Here is a 22,471-nt window from a genome sequence, read left to right as displayed (position 1 = left end):
TTTTTAAATAATAGAAGGATTATAAAATATGTTATGGAAATATATATGTATATGAATATATTTTTATGTATAATATTGTTTCCATTTTTCCTATGGGTTTCTATGTATTTGCTGTTTTTTTATGCTCTTGTAAATTAAATAGGTAACACATATTTAAAATATATTTATGAGATCATTATAATATTTAACAAAAATAAGAATATTTTAATTTTAATATTTTTATAAATTAAATAAAATTGCTTGTAATGATTTGGAATTAGAATAAAATGAGCATGTATATTCAATATTTTTTATAACAACTCATGAAAGTTGTATTAATATTTTTTGTATCGCTTACATTCCCTTTTGCTTACCCCATATACCTATATACATATGTATGTTGTATATCAGTTTTCTAAACCGATAAATGATGGTATTTATATAGAAAACAACAATATATATTAATCGTAGCATGGTTGTGCTTTTTAAACTAGACTACAAATAAATGAACTTTAGTATGTGGGGAATGTTTACACATATTTTTAGTTTTAAGGTAAAATATTTATGAATTTCCTTTTTTTATACAATAGCATGGCCAAAAAAGTAATATGGAATTTTTTATTACAGTTGGGATTTTGCTTTTCAAATTTATAAAATGGCACATGAATAAATATATATATATATTATTAGGGAATTACGCATATTTGTGCATTTATTTTCATCTCGTAATTATTTATTTGATTGCTGTTAGACATTGCCATTTTTGCAGGAAAAAATAGCTTTAACGAAATTTAGTATTTTCTAATACAATTATGTGTAATTTTATTAATATTGTTTTTTTTAATGGAGAATTTAAAGCCACATTTTGTTATTATACCAATTCATATGTATATATATATTCAAATTCCATATACTGTTTTCACTGTACAATAACTTTTTGTTGGGTACCATTCCTTTTCCATATTGTTTTTTTCTTTATTTTCTTTTTTCCTCTTTTTTTGCAATTACAATTTTTCCAATATTTTACGAATAATTCTGGCAAACATATTAATCTTTAAGATAAATATATTATTTAAATAGAACATATTAAATTAGGTAAAAAAATTATTACACACTAATGACGTTGCCTTTTTATTTAATATATATATATTTTTTTTTTAAAAGGACTATTAAAATTTATAAATATAGTTACAAAATAAAAAAACAGTTTTTTTGAAGCAATTCCTTTTATAATTCATTGAAAAGTTTGTAAATTTTTAAAAATATGCATTTTTTCCTTTTCAATTTTCAGCATTAAGGAAAATTCCATTTTAATTTTTAAAATAAGACATTTTTTACTGTTTGTAAATTTAAGAACTATTAAATGTAAGTATAATAAAATATAGTTCAAAAACATATTATAGACCAATGTTTTTTTTAGTTATATGTATTTTTTTTTTTTTACTAAATGACAGTAACTATTACATGTTTCAGTTGCATTTGTTAATGATATTTGTTTAATATTAAAATCACTGTAAATTTATAAACAAAAAAAATTAAAATAAATAATAAATAATATATAATAAATAATAAACGTGTATATATATAAACTCCAAAACCGGAAAATAAAAAAAAATTAAAGCACACACATAATTAATAAGTTGAGTCACATTGATCACTGATTTCTACAATATATTTAATTTTACAACCTTTCTCTTATTTTACACAAACTTCAATATGTTTTGTTGTTTTTTATGAAACACATAAAAAATATATATAATTAATTTTTTTGATGAAGAAAAAAACCAATATACGCGAAATTAATTTTGTTATTAATTTTATTATTTTATGTTGCATTTAAAAAAAAAAAAATGTTGTGCTATAATTGCCTTCATTTTTTTATGAATAAATAAATATATACGTTGTATAATATATATATGGATAATGCATAAGACATTATTTGTGGAAATGCCTTATTATTGATTCTATATTAATATATTTTTAGAAACCATTTTATTTTTTTTTTTCTCTATATTCAGTAAAATCAAATAAAAATAAATTCCTCCATTTTTTTTGTGCATAGAAAATGTAATAAATTTTAAAAAATAATGTATAAATATTATTTATTAAAAAAATTAAAATTAAGGAGCATGAAGTATGTCTATTAATAAATATATTAATTGCTCTAAATTATAAACAAAAAAATGGAAGAACAAAAAAATATGTAGAACTTTTATTAATTAAATTGTGCTCCTATATATAGATTTTTTATAATATGAAAGATAATGTTTTTAATTAACTTAATAAAATATATATGTAATATACATATATAAGCTTAACATACACACAAAAAAATTCATGATGCACTTTTTGTGTTTATGGGAGCCATATATCTATGATCATGTCTATTTTTTATTTATTTATTTATTTATTTATTAATTTTTTTAGTAGTAATTAATTAAAAAAGTTATATTTTCGCTATTTATTATTTGCATTTAATAATTTATTTTTATTCCTTAATATATATTGTATATGCATTTTTATGTTCCGTTATATTTATTTTTCATAAAATGTTGAGAACATTTTATGTTCTATCCTTAATGCTAATTGAATTTATACTGCACAAGGGTCAGTATAATAAGCATATTTGTTCAAAAAATTTGAAAAAATATAATTTTGTTGGTAAGAAACATCGAATTTTGGCAAGTATTATTGAAGATAGGGAAAAACAAGTTGAAGATATAACAGATGGTTATAAGCCTATATTTAACATTTATGAAATATCTGCAGCATTTCACAAAAAAAAAGATATAGCAGATAAAAAAAAAAGACGAAGATACGGAAACCAACAAAGTATAGAAAACAGAAGAATTGCTGAAGAAAATGAAAGACGTCTATCAAATCAATTGGATGATATACAATTTATTGAATTATCTAATAAATATCCTAATATAGGAAAACAAAATTCTCAACAAAATAAAGTAAATAAAATAAATAATCAAAATGGTGCATCGAATTCAAATGATAATATAAGAAATGATGAGGATGAGGATGAGGGTGAGGATGAAGATGAAGATGATGATTTGATAGAAGGCAGGAAAGATAATTTAGAAGAGGATGATTTAGTAGAAAAAAATGGTGCCAATTTAAAAAGGGGGAACATGCATGGACAGGAAGAAAAAAATAAAAATATAAACACAACTCCAGGCAATGAGAATAATAGCAAAAATGTAAATGATAATAAAAAAAGTGGTATAAGTCTAAAAGATAAAATTGACAATAATGAGCAACATAATAGTGGTTTAAAAGGCACGACGAAATATTTAGATGATAATATAAAAACATATACATTTGACCATTATAAACTTATAACAAATTCTGATAATATATTAAATGATATAAAAGTAGATGCATCAGATATTTCAAAGCTAAGTATAAATAGCTTAAGTATAGAATATAATGAAGTAAATAAAACCGAATACACACACCAAAGGCATATAGTATTAACTAATAAAGGAAATAGACGATATAAAATATTTCTAATGACAAAAAATCCAAAGTTTACGAAAACAGAGGATATTGAAGAACCTGAAATGAGTTTTATTCAAACAGAAACAGGAGAGAATACAAATGAAAAAGAAGACGAGGAAAACTATTTGAATGAAAATTTGTATAGTGGATTTGGGACTATTGATTATGAAAATGGTTATTCAAAAAAAAAAAAAAAAATTAACAGTGAACACGCAAGTGAACTTAATGATAAAATTAGTAACAGCCAAAACATTGAAAAAAGTGATTCTCATGAAAATGAAAAATATAATCATGGATTTATAGGGAAGATACAAAGTTTTTTTAGTTTTTTATCCATCCCAAGTAGCAAGAAAGATGATAGTATTGGAAGTGAAAAAAAATCTGAGGAAAGGAACAATGTCGATTCTAAACCTAAATTAAATAAGAAACCTAATGATACGGCCAAAAAAAATAATTCAAATAAAATTTTGACTGTAGACAAAGTTACAGATCAATATCTATTAAACTTAAAGAATAAAAATATGAAAGAACAAGAATTGATATTCATTTTCCATGGGGATTTAGATTTACATTCGAAGAAGATGAAAACAATTATAAATGAAGCAAATGTTAAATTTACAAAATATATAAATATGCATTTTAAAGACGTTAAGAATATACGTTATGATATATCATCACCAATAAACTTTGTGTGTTTTTTTATTCCTATAATTTTTGATATGAGCAATTTAAAGATATTAAAAGAGGCATTAATTATATTGCATAATGAGCTCAAGAATTATATCGATAATTGGAATTTTTCAAATACTTATATAGCATTTGATACCGATTATGAAAATGAAGATATTGACAATGCAATGAATAAATTAAATGAAAATATGAAAAAATATATTAAAAAACCCAAAAAATTATATAATATAAAATATTCATTTTTAAGAAAAATGTGGGGTCTAGAATCAATTTTCTCTTTATCCAAAAATCGAAATCAAAAAAATGCTGGAATAGAAGAAAAAATTTTGAACGCATTACCAAAAGAATTGAAAGAGTATTCGACTTGGAATTTATCTTTTATAAGAGTATTTAATGCTTGGCTTTTGTCTGGGTATGGAAATAAAAATGTAAAGATATGTGTTATAGATTCAGGGGTTGATAAAAACCATATAGATTTAGCAAAAAATATATACACACCGAAATATTCAGATAGATATGAAATGACAGATGATTTTTTTGATTTTATGGTTAAAAATCCAATAGATACATCTGGGCATGGTACACATGTTTCTGGAATAGCAGCTGCTTCGGCAAATTCTTTAGGTATGGTTGGTGTTGCTCCTGATGTCAATTTGATATCTTTACGATTTATTGATGGAGATAGTTATGGAGGTAGTTTCCATGTAATTAAAGCTATAAATGTTTGTATATTAAACAAATCGCCAATTATTAATGCTAGTTGGGGTTCTAGAAATTATGATACGAATATGTTCTTAGCTATTGAAAGATTAAAATATACTTTTAAGGGGAAAGGAACAGTTTTTATAGCTGCAGCAGGAAATGAAAATAAAAACAACGATCTTTATCCTATATACCCTGCTAGTTATAAACTTCCAAATGTTTATAGGTATGTCTAAGAGTGCAAAAATAGTACTTTTCACGAATATATTTATTTGTTTATTCGATATAACGTAGTGTATTGTAACAATTTCTTCATATTTGCATTTCATCTGTTATATTTTCTCTTTTTTATAGTGTTGGTTCCATCAACAAATTCTTACAAATTTCACCATTTTCTAATTATGGAGCTAACAGTGTGCACATTCTTGCACCAGGACATCACATATATTCCACAACACCTATGAACACATACAAAATGAATACAGGTACTTCTATGGCAGCCCCTCATGTATCGGGAGTAGCTGGATTGATATATTCGGTATGTCATAAACAAGGATTTATACCTGAATCTGATGAAGTTTTAGATATAATAACAAGGACATCTATAAAAATAGTATCTAAGGACAAAAAAACAATACATAATAGTTTAATAAATGCAGAAGCAGCAGTATTAACTACATTACTGGGAGGTTTATGGATGCAAATGGATTGCCATTTTGCTAAGTTTTATTTAAATAAAGATCAACAAAAAAACATTCCTGTTGTATTTTCAGCATATAAAGATGGAATGTATGAATCAGATATAATTATAGGAATTCAACCTGAAGATTCTAATTCAAAAGAATATGGAGAAATTGTGATTCCTATTAAAATATTAACAAATCCCAAATTAAAAAATTTTAATTTATCACCAAGAGTTGGAAAAAAAATCCACATTGATGCAAATGAGTCAAATGATGATATATTATCATACATTTGTGAAAATGCTTTATATAATTTATATGAGCATGACAACAGTTTTTTAATTTCATCATTGATATTGTTCTTTATAGGAATTATATTAATCGCTTTAGCATCGATTGTGTTTTTTTTAAAACATCATCAAAGTAAACAACGAGATGCCGAAAAATATATGCATCAAAAAATGGTAGATAGGGCACATGGAATAAAATATAATTTTAAGGATGCGGGTGCCGATGGTATTAAAAGAATAAATACAATGGATGACAATATAAACAATCACCGAAATACTCAGAGATTTACTATTGTTCAAAATGAAGATAATATGTATGTGCTAAAAAAAAAAAGTTCTATTCAAGCAAAATATGAACCACGCAATGAATTGGTAAAACGCCCACTTGTAAAACGTCCAATTGTAAAGCATGCAGATATAAATGTAAATTTCAAAAATATAGATGAATTATACGAACCACAAAACAACTCACCGGAATAGATTATTCCACCGAGAAATGAGGAGAGAATACATTATAGGGTTTTTGTGAGACACATTGATCTCACATATGAGTATATATTACACATATATTTATTTAATTATTTGACATTTTCTTAAATTTTCCTTTTTTTGTTTTAGAAAATATATGTATATATATCTCCAAAAAATAGTAATTAAAAAATTATAATAGTTTTTTTTCACAATGATATAGCATAATATTGTTCATTTATTTTTTCTATTTTTTGCTTTAATAAATTGTTTATAAATATATTTTTTTTTAATATATAATATGCATTAAATGCATGTTTCGTCTTTTTTATTTTATATCCGTATGACTATATTTTTATATTTGTATATAGTTTGTTTTATAAAATTACATAATCACCTTTAAATATTGGCATTAATGCTTTTCCTTTTAAAAGCATAAAGCGTTTTAATAAACATGTTTAATTATTTAGAGAAATATATTACCCTTTAAAAATCATTATATTAATTTATACTTTATAAATTAAAGTAGTTAAATTAGCGGCAAATTTAGCAATTTAATTCTTATAAAACATTGAGGAATAAAATTGTTGATTTTTCATGACTTATTTTATTTATGACCTATTTTTTATTTAGTATGTAATAAATACACTTTTATACCCTCAAATAAAATTTTCTTACAATTTATTTTATTTATATATTTGTGGAAAAGAAAAATTTAACATTAAAAAAAATATATACGCTATAAAAACTTTATAAATATTATTTTTGAATAAATATTTTATTAAAAGCCAAAAAATAAAAAATATATCTATAAAAAAAAGCCAGATAAAAATTTTATTAATTAGCTAATTTTTTTTTTATCACAAAAATACGCAAAATGTTGATTTTTAAGGATTGTTAAGGGTGCACTGTACAAACCTATTAGTGCTAGGGTAAGGCAACGCGCGAAAGGCTATAAGAAGCAAGCTTCAAATGATCCTTTCCCCTATTAAAAATTTATGTGAAAATTGATAAGGTCTCAATTGAGACCATATCAGCTATCACGCTGATAAGAACAGGTACTACAAATTGATCTTAGCCAAGAGGCCGAGAAGGGGTGAAATTTATCATTTAAAATATTCATTATGTATTTATCTCCCTACCAAAATTGTACTTATATGAAATATATTCCCTTTTTACTATTTTTTTCTTTTTGTATTATAAAATTTAATGTTATATATACAGTTTAATATGAATTAAATTATTCTTATACTTGTTTATGCATTTTTTTTTAATATGAATAATAATATATTTTATAAAAATAAAAAATATATGATTTTTTGTAAAATTTGAATATACATTTTTTATTTTACACATTCATTTATTTTTATAGAAAATGCAATATTAAAAAAATTATATAGCAAAATATTTTGTAAATAATTTATTATATACAAATGATGCTAGATTATTGAAAAAATCCATTAAGCGAAATATGCTATTATTAAAAATAAATAATATTAATTATATATATAATGTTCTAAAATGAGAAAAATGTAAGTAAATAAATAACAAATAATGGTAAAAGTATTTGAATATTGATATTTGTAATATATTATGTTATTCTATATAAAGGGAAATAATATGCTATCTCAAAAGAATGTGAAAGTATAGAATTCTCTGTTTTCTTCGATTAAGTGTAATATTAATGTGCCATTTTGTCACAAATATATTATTAAAGGTATATATATACACCCAAAATGAGCATGTTGTATGTAAGAAAAATTGGGAATATATTATTAAAAGCGGATAAGGGGAAATATATGTGCAGTTTGCCTAGGTGGATAAATACTTCTTCTTCTTCCAAAAGTGAATTAAATAAAAAAAGAAAGAATGATTATATATTATCATTAGATGAAGCATTGTATTTATCTAAAGAAATGGGTATTAAAACAACTACTGAAATGCAAAGAATAATTATGAGATCTCCACCATTTTCTAATGACAAAAGTCCATTTGTTATTGATAACTTTTTTGAAAACGTAAGAAAAGATAAAGATACTGATGAGATTGAAGAAATTGATAAAAAAATCAAGGAGTTAGAACTAGAATCAGATAAAAAAAAAGAAGATGAAGAGGAAACAGAAGACAGTTTAAATAATAAATACAATGACGAAGAAAAAAAAATGAATAATAATGTTATAGATAATTTTTTTCTTGAAAATTTTAATAAAAAAAGAATAAAGACTTTTATTCATAATAATCTTGAATGGTTAGAAGAATCAGAAGGTATAGGAACAAACAAAAGATCATGTGCCTATGTTTATATAAAAAGAGGTAGTGGTATTATAAAAATAAATAATGAAGAAGATTTATATATTCGATGGCCTTATTTTTATAACAGAATGGATGTATTAGAACCATTTTATTTAACAAACACAGCATGTGTATATGATGTATTTATAAAATTAAAAGGAGGGGGTATTAGTGGTCAATCAAAAGCCGCTAGGTTAGCAATTGGAAGAGCATTATTAAATGCATGTCCCCTTATTCATGATGAGTTAAACCAACATGATATTTTATATGAAGATATGCGACAAAAATTCCCCAAAATGCCAGGACGAAAAAAATCAAGGGCAATGAAACAGTGGTCAAAACGATAATGGCTACATTTATATATTCATTCACTATATATAAAATTTTAAAATATTTTATATAAGATATTTATATTAATAATAATATATACTATTTATTAGCATAGCGTGGCTGATGGATAACTTATATATGCATATATTAATATGTGGAAAATTTAAAAAAAATATATGCAGGCAATATTAAAGAGAAAAGTAACTACCGAAACGGAATATTTAGTATAAACCTGTTTTCTTCAAAATTTATTTTTTTGATAATGATCATGAAAACAAAAAATAAAATCAAACTAAAACAATATAAAAATGATACATGAAATTTTCAAAATTATATATACATACGTGTAATACGCAATAATAAAATGTACCCCTCATAAAATTATATTTTTTTGATTTATATATCCTATTTTTTCGACTTAATAATTATAGGATTGTATATGTTTTTGTATGCACAAATAATGGGGTTTACTTATATAACATATCTTCCATTAGAAACTGTTTCATTTTTCCGTTCTTTTTTTTGTAATTTGAAATTAAAACTTAAATTTATGTCTTGAATATTTGTATATTTGTTATTATCATATAGTTTGTTAAGCTTACTATATTGTTCTAATTGCTCTTTGGTTACAGAATATATATCTTTCTTATATGATTTTTTAATTTTTTCTGATTTAATATTATTTATAATATCATTTTCATTAGTTTTCCAATATTTTGTTAATTCAGCATCTATAGCGGTATAGATATATGGACACTTAAACATATCATCAATGTATTGTGCATATGCATATAAACTACTTAATGGAACAGTACAATTTTGTGGGTGTTTAGTTTTTCTGATATTAGCTGGCAAAATAATGTCCGGAATGTGTCCATATAACAATTCTTTTTTTATTATATCAGGAATTTTTTTTTCAAATATGTTTATATTATTTTTATAAAATTTATATATATTTATATTTTTTGATCTATTCTCATCTTTTATTTCTTGTATAAACTTTTGATCTGTGTAATCCAATTTTTGGCATTCCATTTCTAATATTTTTTCTTGATTTTGTTTCTGTTTATCTTTTTTCTCATCTTCTAAATTTTTTTTTTTTTTCTTCTTTTTTGTTTCATACAATTGTAATTTTTTTATAAAATATTCATCATTATAATTATTATATTTTCTATAGATATCTTCATTTTTATCCATAATTAATTTCTTTCCATAAAAATAATATTTACCCCCTTCATCGATTTTTTTAACTTCATAGGGTTTCTTAAAAAAACGTTCATAATCTTTGGCGGCTAATTGCTCTATATAATCATCATAAAACATGACTTCTCCATCATATATTTTTTCTCGTAATGACTTTTTATTATTTGTGTCTAACTCATTTACATTATCACTGGAAATTGTTTCATCGAATGAATTTTGGGGGATCGAAATTCTCAAATTCCCTTCATAATTATTCACCAATTTTCCTTTTTTGCGTTTTATAAAATCATCATTTGAATAATTATATTCATCTTTGTCGGTTTGATCATTTATTAATTCTCTTTTTAAAGCATCAAAACATCCATCCTTATATTTTAGTGGATATCGATAAGCATTTACTGGCAATTTATTATAATATTTAATATTGTTTTTTTCTTTATATTTTTTATATAATAATGTATAATCTAAAATGTTATGATGAGGAATATAAGATTCCTCCTCATCAAGATTGTTTTTGTCTTTATCTTCATTAATTTCGTCTTTCCATATTTCATCATAATTTATTTTTTTTTGTATAATATAAGACTTATCCATTTTTTTTATTCAGCATATTATGGAAAAATGTTAAGGGAATATTGCAAAAGTAATTAAGCATATATTTTATATCTTCGTATATGCATATGTTTATTTTATGGGTATTATATTACTGTTAATTTAATTTACTTAAATTTAGTTTTTAGCTACTTAACAAAAGTATATTTTGCATTTTTTATATACGACATATACTTCATGTGTGATAATTTACGAAAACAAGACACATATTAATTGTATTGCGGATAAATGGGAAAATAATGCTACTAATTAGGACAAAACTATATTAAAAAATAATATAAAATAAAATAACGAAATAAAATAAAAATATATCCTATATAAAATATACATTTACAATTTTAATGCGAAAAAATACACAATACGACAGAATAAATTTAAAATGCGACACATATGTGTACACATAATGCTACACAGTTGAAAACAACAATTAATTTATGCCACAAAAAATATGTAATAAAAATAAATTATGTAATAATTTTTAATAGTATTATACAAAAAATATTTATATATAAAAAATGCATCATATACATTTAGTCACAAAAAGTGCACCCTCAGGCTATCACTGCTGATACACTGTTATTCGCATGGGGGAACAATTACGATACAATTAATATATTTTATATATTAAAATTATTATTATTATTAAAAATATATTTTTTGATATTTATTTTTATTTTCTATTATTTATATTTTTTAATTTTTAAATTGACTCTTTCAATTGTGTTAATAAGTCAAATGAGCAACTCTGGTATTATGGGTGTAATTCTTATTTCAATTGTTCTAATCGGCTTTGCTTACACATATATATATTTTTACTTATTTATACATATGTATAAATATAGTTTGGCTATTTATTATATATCAATATGTTCATATATAGATATTACCTTTCTATGTGTAAAAATGAATTTTATTTTCCATCACAATATTGCAATAGTCTTTTAATTCCACACATATATATTAAAATTATTGGGTATAAAATTTGTTATAAAACTATTATGTGGCATACTGTTTAAATATAAACATGTTTGTTCAGCATATTAGTTTTTCATTAAGCATTATATATGTGCAATATATAGTTAGTATATAGGTAGCAAGCCATTTATAAAGGAAAATAGAATAGTGCATTTTTTCCACATTTTTACAACAATATATTTCCTTATTTGGTGAAATATCACATTTATTCATTTTCTAGTTTTATTTACATTTTATTTTTTTAGAAACTTTTTAGTAATATATATAAGTATTTACGAATAAAGGAAATTGTGTGTTTTTTTTTCTTTAATAGTTTTTGGCACATAAAAAAAAATATAATAGTCAAATAATAGCAGGAAGCATGACAATAGTAATATAGGATATTAAAATGTATGTAGCATATAATTTAACATAATTATATAAAATTGTAAATGTAATTTTAAAAAAATGAAAATAACTATAAACGTAAGAGTTGGATACTGAATTAATAAAAAATTGTAAAATTTATTAATATATGAAATTATGACATATATAACTGTGCTTAAAAAAATAAAACTCACCATAACAATAGTAACGATAAGAATATTGAACTAGTGAAAATAAACATAATACTACGAAGGAAATATAAGCAATTTTCAGAGCTAATGTTATAAGACACAGTAAATAATAGACATATGTTTAATATTATTAACATACAGTAGCAAACAATTTCTAAAATTTATCAAATGAAATATAGTATCTTTTTTTTCATCCCCTTGAAGATTTCTGGCAAATAACTGTGGTTATGAAAATACTTAAAATGAGGTATGCAAGAAATTTCATAACTCCGTGTATATAAGTAATGGTTGCAATAATAATAACAAAAAAAAAAGAAAATATAATATAATAATAATAATAATAATAATAAATGTCTGGCGAAATTCGTAGTAATACGGCATACATCTCATAATACATATATGCGCCCGCATATATTGTTCTTGCATATACTTATAACTTATCCAACTTAAACAAAATAGCATCATTTTTTTGTATTGTTTCTGTAATTGCATAGTTGTAATCCCGTAATTTATTACACCATCTTTAAACATTTGCAAACAAAGGGAAAAATAATTTCACCTTTTTAATTCTTCAATCAAGGAAGTCAATTAACCAATTCGTCCAACTGAATCGGTTTTGAAGTTTTATCGAATTTAATCATTTTTTTTGTCTGAAACCTCATTTTGAATTTGATTAGATTGAGTAGAATTATTGTCATTTTCATTTTTCTGATTATTTAAAAGTGTTTCACTTCTGTTTTTGTCCACTCGATATATACATCTTTGATATATGTAACACAAGAATATTATATCATCACGAAAACATGACAACTTATGCATCCATGGCATATCAATTAAAAAGAAAGCAATATCATCAATAAATGTATTTAGAGATTTATAAATTAATGCTTTCCATGGTAAATGTTCAACAGATTTAAGTTTATAATTAATATATAATTGAGGTGTCATCATAATAAAACCAAAGGTATAAACTGTTCCTGCTAAAACTGATATTATATAAGAATACCATGATTTATATTTATTATAAAAAAGAGAATAAATTGCATATCCAATAAAACAGGGTATTAATATAATTCCTACATATTTAACAGCAATTTTATCATATTTTTTAGTCATAGATTCAGTATAATTTTTTTTGTCTTTCATAATAATATATGGATATTGTTTACTAAATGAAACATCAACGGCTTTAGTTACTTTCCATGCTGATAATACAACCCCTAAAAACATCTCAAATAATAATAACCATGATGTATCTTCTGAATCATATAAATATAATGCTAATATGATATCACAAACAAATGTAGTAATAACACTAAGTGCTGATAAGCCTTCCATTGATTCATTTTTATGCCAAAATTGCATATCATTTTTAAAAGCAAAAAATGAAAATATTGTATGTAACAATATAAATACAGCTGAAAATATTAGCATATAAATATTTGTTGTCATTAAGATTTTTTTCATCATATTTATTTCTTTATGTGCAGTTACATTTGATAAATTTTGAATTGAAAAAGATTGGTTTTTTTCCATCATTAATAAAGATGCGTCCATTTGTTTTAAAAACATATAATACATAAAACTACAAACTCCATAATTTATATCGATTGATAATAATTTGTTTTCATCTGAATTTTTTTCAATTATATCAGGATATACATATAGGTCATTTTTCTTATTATTATTTCGTATCATATATGGATCATATACTGAAATATAATTAACTCTATTCTCTTTATCTTTAAAAAATTCTTTATCTAATACATAATAATCATTTTCAATTAACCAAAAATCAGATAAAAAAATTGGAGGTGTATATGTGTGGGCATTTATATTAATTTTCCAATTTTTTAATTGAGGCATATTAAATTCACTAATTCTATGTTTTGATAAATCGTGTATAATATTTATATCTATTCTTTTTTTTATATGATAAAATTCTTCTTTTTTTTTTTTTATTTTAACCTTATAATCTTCTTTCATTAAATTATATTTTTCATTTTTTTCAGCTTCGAATGGTTCTTTTTTAACAGTAAGTGGTATATTGTCAACTAAAACATTATGTTTAAAACTTTTTTTTATAGTGCTTTTTAATAATGAGGACTCATTACGTTTATCATAACAATGCAATGGAATAGCAACGACACTCAAATATTTTTCTCCTTTCCATGTATCATCAAGATAAAAAGAATACTTCATGTTTTCATAATTACTAAACTGTTTATATGTATATAATTCCTTTTCTCTTATTTGTATCAATTTACTATTTTTTTGTATATATTCAAAATCTAATGAATGATTATTACTTAAAAATACATATATATCAAATATATCATCATTTTCAAAACTGTTTCGTAATATTAAGTTATTAATATTTGTGGACTCATTTTTTGGGTCTATTTTATTTTTCCCACCAGATATAAAATTCATAATTGTGTGCATTATTAACATTTGAACAATGATCGATATTATTTTCTGAAAAAATGGAACTCTTTGATTTTCATTTCCGTTTGCAGTTTGCCCTTGTCCTGCGGGCGCAGGGGTAGTGGCTACGTTTGCGTCCATTTTAAATACAAAATAACTAATTAATAGTAACAAGTTGTTATATGAGTTAGGTAAAAGAAGTGGCTAAATTGTTATTTTTGTATGTTTTATTTTATATCTGATAAATATGGAATGAAAGGATATTATAAAAAAAGTATGATATTTATGGTCAAAATACTAATAGAATATATAATATCCCGTATTCGTAATTGTTCTTATTTAGCCCACTTCGAAATTCTCTATAGTTATATGTTTATATCCATTTAGCCATGAATATATCATTACAATTATTATTTCTGTAATGTGAATTTATTTTTGCATTTATATATATTATTTACTTATTCTATTTAGTTAAAATACTGTGCTTTATAAATGATATAATTAATTAATAAATAAATTCGCACAATGCTTTATTTTTTTTTGTGAAATGTAAATGAGATATTTGTTCAACATAGTTTTTGTTTCTACTTGGCTTTCTCGACCTTTTATTATATTATTTTGTTTGTAACTTATGGATTTGAATTAATTTATACAAATTATTGATTTTATTATATTCTCTTAATTTCTTAAGAATGCATCTACAAATTAATTACTGATCATTTATATCATCACGATTTGATAAAATGAAATCGTTAATATTTTATAATCATGTATATATATAATCATTTGAGATAATAATAGGTATACGATATTATATATAATGCATAAATGTATATTATAAAATTCCTTAAAAGGTTAGTTTTTCTTGTGCGAATTACGATAAGCCACATAACATATTTTATGGATATTTTGGCAAGGCTTATTTGCACATACGTAAAAAATATTTATATTATATCAAATTGAAATGAAAAAAATATATAAATTATAATCAATTCACAGAAATGAATTTATTTATTACTGTAATGTTATTAGAGATAATAATGTTTTATTTATTTTTTTATTCATATGTATATATTATACAATATGCTTATGGATATATAATGTACTAAACAAAATGAGATAAGCACATAAATAAAATATCATTAAGTATTCCTGTATTACAAAACGTATATAAAATGATGTTTTTTAATTATATTTATAAAAAAAATAATAAATGATACAAATGTTGTTGTGATATCATTTTTCTTTGGTGTATTTGAAATATTGTTTTAACAAAAATTAAAAAATATTAATTTATGCCATAATAATGTAAATATAGTATACTAAGGCGTGTATCTTAAAATCAGCTTTTCATTTAAGCATATATAAATATAATATAAAGTATATGTTGCATCATTTAAATTGTATTTTTTCAATCGTAAAAAATAAACAAATAAAATAAAAATAAAGATGAACGTTGCTTTATTTTTTTTAATCATTGTTTGAGGTATAGTTGTCACTGTCTTAGTAAATCTCTGTGTTTGGAAAATTCAAACATTTCTTGAAAAAAATAATTACCTCATCATAGTTACATTGTAAAGGGGAGTTTTCGAATGCCCCATACATATGAATTTGTAAATAAAAAACTAATAAAAAATTAATTAGGTTTGATTCATTTAAATTATTATATAATAGACGTAAAGGAGGAGTAAAAGAAAATTAATATAAATATTTATTTAAAAAAATCAAATGATTTCTTCTTTATTCCATTCTTATGCACACCATTATATATATTAAAAAAAAAAAATAAATAATAAACAAAAATAAATATTATTTCAAAATTGGATATTTATAGAAAACTAAAAATATATATATTGACAAGCCCATTTAAACATATTATACTGATTACATAATACACAGTAATAAACAATTTAGCTTATAATATAAAGTGCATATTGTAAAAATATATTATGTCAGTTTCCTCACTGTTGCAACTATAAATATTAAGGGGTATCATTTGTACGTATTATTAACATGCACATTTATTCATTGAACTATGACAATTTCCTTATGCATTGGCTAGAGTTTTAGCCAAGACTCTTCCATGCCCACATGATATATCACAAATAATTTCATTATTAAATAAGTCTGAATCAACAAGTGTAGGTTCGTTGTGATTTTTTTTGTCCTTTAAAGCTAAGCATGAAGAATTATGTTTCCCCCATGAATATAATTTATTGTCTGAAATTAGCATAGAATAATAGTAGGTACTTCCACCTGCTTGTATTTTATCAATATTTTTTTTTATTAAACTGTTTTGATATTTTGGATTTAAAGTAATAGCTTTAGGTTCTAGCCATGCTCTTGAACCCCAAAAATAAATAATATTACTTTCTGAACAAGCAATCATATGATTATCTCCACATGCAATTAATTTTATTTTAATATTTTCAATTTCAAAATATTTAACTTTATTTGGATAAACTTCATGTGAATATAAATCTCCTATACTATTTTCAATACCCAATTGTCCATAATCATTTCTACCCCAAACATATACTTCACCATTATTTGATAAAGCCGCTGAAAAGCTATTACCACATGCTATATCTTTAATAATAATATTATTATTAGTAAAATAATCAATTTCTTCAAAAAATAATTGATCTCCATGATTTCCTTTACCTAATCTACCAAATTCTCCCTTTCCACATCCGTAGACTTTTCCACTCTTTGTTAAAGCTAAACTATGTTGTTCACCACAACATATATTTATAAATTCAGAATTATCATTATTAAATGCTTCTATTTTTTGGGGTTTCATTAAATTATTTTTATTTCCTTGGCCTAATCCATTAGCTCCTTTAAAAAAATTACCACCCCATCCCCAACTGTATAAATCATTATTTACATCAACAGCTAGGGTATGTTTATATCCACAACAAACATCTTTAAATTTTATATTTTTATCATCTAATTCTATTTCTTCAGGAGTTAAAGAAATTTTGCTTTCTTTCCCCCCTCCATTTGATACGGTTCTACCTAATTGGCCTTTATCATTTAATCCATATGTATAAATTTTTCCATCAACTATAAAAGCTGCATGACTACACCCCGCTGATAACTTATTAATTTGTTTATTTTCAAAATTTGGAATTTTTTCAGGCAATGTATTTTTTTCGCCCGCTCGCATTGAAGAAAATAAACTATCACCTGAGCATCCCCATCTCCATAAGTTATATTTCTTTTCTTTTTTTTTCTCTACTTTATTTTTTTTAGAACTATAAAATCGAACTTCATTTTTGAATAGCTGCGTATTACGCTTTAATATATTAAAAGTTTTTAGCATTTTAACATTTTATTTGTTAAAAAAAAGGGGAGAAAAAAGATTTGGGGAACATATTTAATATGTTGTTATGACATTTGTAGTAAAAAATTATTTAAAACGGAAAAAAATTAATATAATTAAAAAATAATTATTAAAGGATAGCAACCATAAAAGAGTGCCCCAAATATTGTAGTTTAAATCGACGAAATTTTATTCAATTTTTTTCATGTTCACTGTTAAAAAATAAAGTGGATATATAACATATTTGCACATAGTTATATATTGGTGAATATGAATTTTAGAAATTAAAAAAATCAAAGTATTCAATTCTCTATATCTGAACAATTTAAAATATAGAGTACAATTCCAGGCATTGGAAATACATAGAGCATATATGTATATACGCATGTAGAAATTGTTACATATAGCCATATATGTATTTATATAATAATTTATATTTCAATTTTTCAGCCTCGAATTTTACTGCGGAAAATTGTACCTCTCAGGGTTTCATTGTTATAATTTTTTTATGCTTTTGTAATGTCATTCAAATGTTATAGAAAGATTAAGTATGTTTTTGTGTATGGACAAATATAGTGATAATTTTAATATATATTTTTATTTTATTTACGTTTTAAATGAATGCGCAAATGTATATATGTGTATAGATTCTTGGACCGTAAAAATCGTTTTACATTTAAAACAAAAATATATATACACAAATGTTGGGGAATTTGATAAGTAAATACATATTTATAGCCCAACGATTTTAAAGTTTCATATATTTATACTCAAACAAATATACATGCATACATACATAAGCATATTGTGTGAAATAATAAATTTGTTTATAAAAGTGAACAAAAAAACAAAAATAAATTAAATGTATAGCAGTTTTTAATTTTATTTAAAATTGTGGATATAATAATTTAAAATTTGCTAATTTAACATATCTTTCAAACGGGATATGAATAAAACATTACCAACTTGCTTTAACAAAACCTGGGAAAAACATTTTTTGGATTAAAGCTCGCGCTTGATGTCTACATAGGCCAAAAAATTTATAATATCCTCTTGCTCGTCCTTTAAAAAAAAAATATTAAGTTTCATGTTTATGCTGCTTAAAATTTTAATGTGAAAATCTTTAAATATATAGCATATATATATGGACAACAAAATACGAACGTATTTATTATATATATACATATTTGTATATCATGCACACAAATCTTAAAAAATATATTGATATATATTACCTGTAATTGCACATCGATTCCTAAATCTGACAGGGCATGAATCCCTTGGCAAGGAAGATAGTTTGTATTTCCAATAAACATATTCAATAGGAGACGAGGCTTCTGATATATATTTTTTTAACAATGCTCGTTTTTCCTTGTATTTTTCAATAAGATATTTTCTTTTTAAATTTCTTTGAATCTTAGCTTCATGCCTTTTTATTACTGTATATTTGTTATTTGGATCTAATCTCTTTTTTAAATTTAAACGATAAGGTTTGTTTATATTATTTTGCATTTCTCTCTTTTTGAAAATTGGGTTGTAGTTATTTAAAAATAAATAGCGACTGTGCCTCTCCTTGATACTAAAAGCGGTTGTATGGACTAAAACGAAATAGGCAATTAACCATTTTATAAAATTCAGCATTTCACATTTTGATTAAAAAAAATATTGTCTATAAAAAAACTTCTTTAATTAAATTTTATTTGTTATTTAGGGGAATATACCCCTTTTTTGGCTTTCTCAAAAACAATGAAAAATATATATTAACTAGGACGAAAAATCGAAGATATGGAAAAAAATCTAGCTATACAAAAATATATGGGGAAAAATGGAAAAACGATAAAACATTATATATATATATACAATTATTTTTTTAATTTTTTGTATGGTGATAGAATTATAATATATTTTTATTTAAAGGTTAAAAAAAATAATCTTTATCAATATAATTAATATGAAAGTTTATTTCCAAAACATTAGCATATAAAATAAAAAATAATATAATAAAAATAAATAAGCATCGTTGGAAAAAGATGAAATAAAATCACAATGAAGCTATTTGATTTATTCGTCATAAATTTTTTAATTAATGTCATTGGACTTGTAATTTTAATATCATGTGTAATAAAAATGTAAACATAATTATAAACGTGACATTAATATATTATGAACTCAATTATATACACGATATAAGTATTCATAAATTTAAAGAGAAAAATTGAAACTGAAACAAAACAAAAAAATATAACAATATTATATGCATATATAAGGCTATTTAATAGTGATTTTTTTTGTGAGAAGGATTCCTATTTTTACTAGAAAAGTATTAATAATGAAAATGGTATCATAATTTGTTATGCATAACAAAATTTAAAGGAAATTGCACACACATAGTAGTATTGATAACTAATATAATTAATAATAAATAATAAATAACTGGATGTATTATAAGCAAATAATATGATCTATTGATCTTGTTTTTTGTCGAGAATATCGTTGACGAGGATTCACAATTTCGCGGTGAAGCGTATTATATTTAACGTATTTTGGTGTTAGATCTCCTATATGTTTGATTGGAGTAATATTTTTTTTTTTATTTAAAATGGTGATTATGTTTTCTTTTGGGGAGTTTATGTCTTTATTTAAATTATTTTCAGATACAATAATATCGTCTTTTCTAGCATTTTTAATATCTATATTTTTTAACTCATAATTATAGTTTACCATTTTGTTTATCTGATTTTCTGCTTCAAAATTTTTTTTTTTTTTCTTTTTGTTTATGTTGTCCACAGAACTAATTAATTCATTATCTGTATTTTTATAAGATTCACGTAAACTTTTTATTTTTTCGAATTTTGTATTATATATTTCTTTCTCATCATTTCTTTCTAAGTTTTTATGAAATGGACTATACGAATTGGAATGTAATTTATTTTTTAATTTTATTTCATTAGAACATTCGCGATTTTGCAAATGGTATGCTATGTCATCACTTATATTTTTTTCGGATTTTTTTTTCGTCATTTTTTTTATTTCACCTTTTGAGGATTTACGATTTTCTTTGTATATACCACAATCAAGAGGGCCAAAATGTTCATTATTATTATTTACAACGTTCTCAGTATTTCCCATCCTATTATTACCATTTACGCTAAGACATTGCCAATAGTTGTCAACATTTTTAAAACTATGATGATATGAATTGGGTGATGAATGTAATCTATTCATTTTTGTCTTATCATGGGAATAATCTTTTTCATTATTTTTAGTGTGAGGGTTTAGGGTGGACAAAATATCATCAAAATTGCTGACATTACTTTCATTGTTTTGGATAATAATTGAATCTATAATTTTATTCAAGTTTAAAAAAAAAAAAGTTGAATATTTTTCATGTTCTCTAACCATTTCATTGTATTCATTTTCCTTATCTTTCTAAAAACCATAAAAGGGAATAAATAAAATATGATGAATTAATAAAAAACAACACACATATTACTTTTTTTTTATTTATTCTTACCGCATATTTTTTGATGACATTAACTGCTCTTAGTATTTCCATAAACTTGTATTTATAGTTATTTTCACACTCATAATGTTGACTATTGTCTTTCGTTAGATTTTCTAAATGGTTAATTCTTGCGCTTAAAATATTTATTTTTTTTAAATTTTCAATGTTCAATGAATGCAATCTTTTATTTTCATTATTTAAAAAATTTATTAAATTTTGTAATTCTTTTAAACTTTCACAGTCGTTTGCTTTTAGAATATCCAAGAGGTATTCTTTTTCATTTTGTATTTTTTTTCCTGATATATTATTATTTTCCATTTTTACCTTTATGGATATATATATATGTGCTTAGATACGTTGTATAATTCATATGGATGTGTATATTATATTTACTCTCTTTTGTAGGATGAGATATACACACGTGCATTTACACATATCTTTGCACATATATATTTTCTACATATTTACTTGACATATTTATAACTAAAATAATACATTCTTAGGACACGAGAAAAGAAACCTCCTAGGATAAATATTATTTAAAATAAAAAAATTTAATATATACTCTCAATATTAATAAGTTGCATATGGAACATAAATAAATTTTACAAAATAATAAAATTTTATTTAGTCTTTTTTTTCTAGTATGAGAAAAAAGTGAATTTCTATAATATTCTCTTTGTGCATTTTTTTAAACGAAAAGCGATATTTTTTTTAACGACGTAAAAAAAAAGACATTTAAATATATGAGACTGTGGAAATTACATACATAATAATATACCCATTAATGAAAATAATTTTTTATCAATTATATTAATTTTTAAGATACAGTATACACAATATATGAATATGTATGCTTTTATGCATGTATTTATATGCAAAATGTATTTTAAATAAATAAAATAGACAAAATCCTTAAA

At 22.9% G+C, this 22,471-nt stretch overlaps 7 protein-coding genes and 1 non-coding gene across 8 annotated transcripts; 2 read left to right on the top strand and 6 right to left on the bottom strand.

Moving 5' to 3' along the window:
- Positions 1 to 2,528: 2,528 nt before the first annotated feature.
- Positions 2,529 to 6,334, top strand: PY17X_0913200 (subtilisin-like protease 2, putative; the record flags this gene model as incomplete). The annotated part of the gene is made up of 2 exons (XM_723854.1): positions 2,529 to 5,107; positions 5,236 to 6,334. 2 exons carry the CDS (start codon positions 2,529 to 2,531, stop codon positions 6,332 to 6,334), a joined length of 3,678 nt encoding a protein of 1,225 aa, XP_728947.1.
- Positions 6,335 to 7,220: 886 nt separating this feature from the next.
- On the bottom strand, positions 7,221 to 7,420 carry PY17X_0913100. Its single transcript, XR_002696562.1, has one exon. It is a non-coding gene; the product is annotated as a U2 spliceosomal RNA (small nuclear RNA).
- A 638-nt stretch (positions 7,421 to 8,058) lies between these two features.
- Positions 8,059 to 8,961, top strand: PY17X_0913000 (mitochondrial ribosomal protein S9 precursor, putative; the record flags this gene model as incomplete). Its single annotated transcript, XM_723852.2, has 1 exon — positions 8,059 to 8,961. One exon carries the CDS (start codon positions 8,059 to 8,061, stop codon positions 8,959 to 8,961), a length of 903 nt encoding a protein of 300 aa, XP_728945.2.
- A 454-nt stretch (positions 8,962 to 9,415) lies between these two features.
- Positions 9,416 to 10,741, bottom strand: PY17X_0912900 (apical exonemal protein, putative; the record flags this gene model as incomplete). Its single annotated transcript, XM_723850.2, has 1 exon — positions 9,416 to 10,741. One exon carries the CDS (start codon positions 10,739 to 10,741, stop codon positions 9,416 to 9,418), a length of 1,326 nt encoding a protein of 441 aa, XP_728943.2.
- A 2,183-nt stretch (positions 10,742 to 12,924) lies between these two features.
- Positions 12,925 to 14,859, bottom strand: PY17X_0912800 (uncharacterized protein; the record flags this gene model as incomplete). The annotated part of the gene is made up of 1 exon (XM_723849.1): positions 12,925 to 14,859. The coding sequence occupies one exon, from the start codon at positions 14,857 to 14,859 to the stop codon at positions 12,925 to 12,927; it is 1,935 nt and encodes a 644-aa protein (XP_728942.1).
- A 1,906-nt stretch (positions 14,860 to 16,765) lies between these two features.
- Positions 16,766 to 18,046, bottom strand: PY17X_0912700 (UVB-resistance protein UVR8 homologue, putative; the record flags this gene model as incomplete). Its single annotated transcript, XM_723848.1, has 1 exon — positions 16,766 to 18,046. One exon carries the CDS (start codon positions 18,044 to 18,046, stop codon positions 16,766 to 16,768), a length of 1,281 nt encoding a protein of 426 aa, XP_728941.1.
- Positions 18,047 to 19,004: 958 nt separating this feature from the next.
- PY17X_0912600 (apicoplast ribosomal protein S14p/S29e precursor, putative) lies at positions 19,005 to 19,687 on the bottom strand (the record flags this gene model as incomplete). Its single annotated transcript, XM_725223.1, has 2 exons — positions 19,005 to 19,108; positions 19,282 to 19,687. 2 exons carry the CDS (start codon positions 19,685 to 19,687, stop codon positions 19,005 to 19,007), a joined length of 510 nt encoding a protein of 169 aa, XP_730316.1.
- Positions 19,688 to 20,488: 801 nt separating this feature from the next.
- On the bottom strand, positions 20,489 to 21,869 carry PY17X_0912500 (conserved Plasmodium protein, unknown function; the record flags this gene model as incomplete). Its single annotated transcript, XM_725222.1, has 2 exons — positions 20,489 to 21,475; positions 21,561 to 21,869. The coding sequence occupies 2 exons, from the start codon at positions 21,867 to 21,869 to the stop codon at positions 20,489 to 20,491; spliced, it is 1,296 nt and encodes a 431-aa protein (XP_730315.1).
- Between the last annotated feature and the right edge of the window lie 602 nt (positions 21,870 to 22,471).

Source organism: Plasmodium yoelii (assembly GCF_900002385.2).
Source record: "Plasmodium yoelii strain 17X genome assembly, chromosome: 9".
In the NCBI taxonomy this organism is placed as follows: domain Eukaryota; phylum Apicomplexa; class Aconoidasida; order Haemosporida; family Plasmodiidae; genus Plasmodium; species Plasmodium yoelii.
This window is presented reverse-complemented; position numbering and strand designations above follow the sequence as displayed.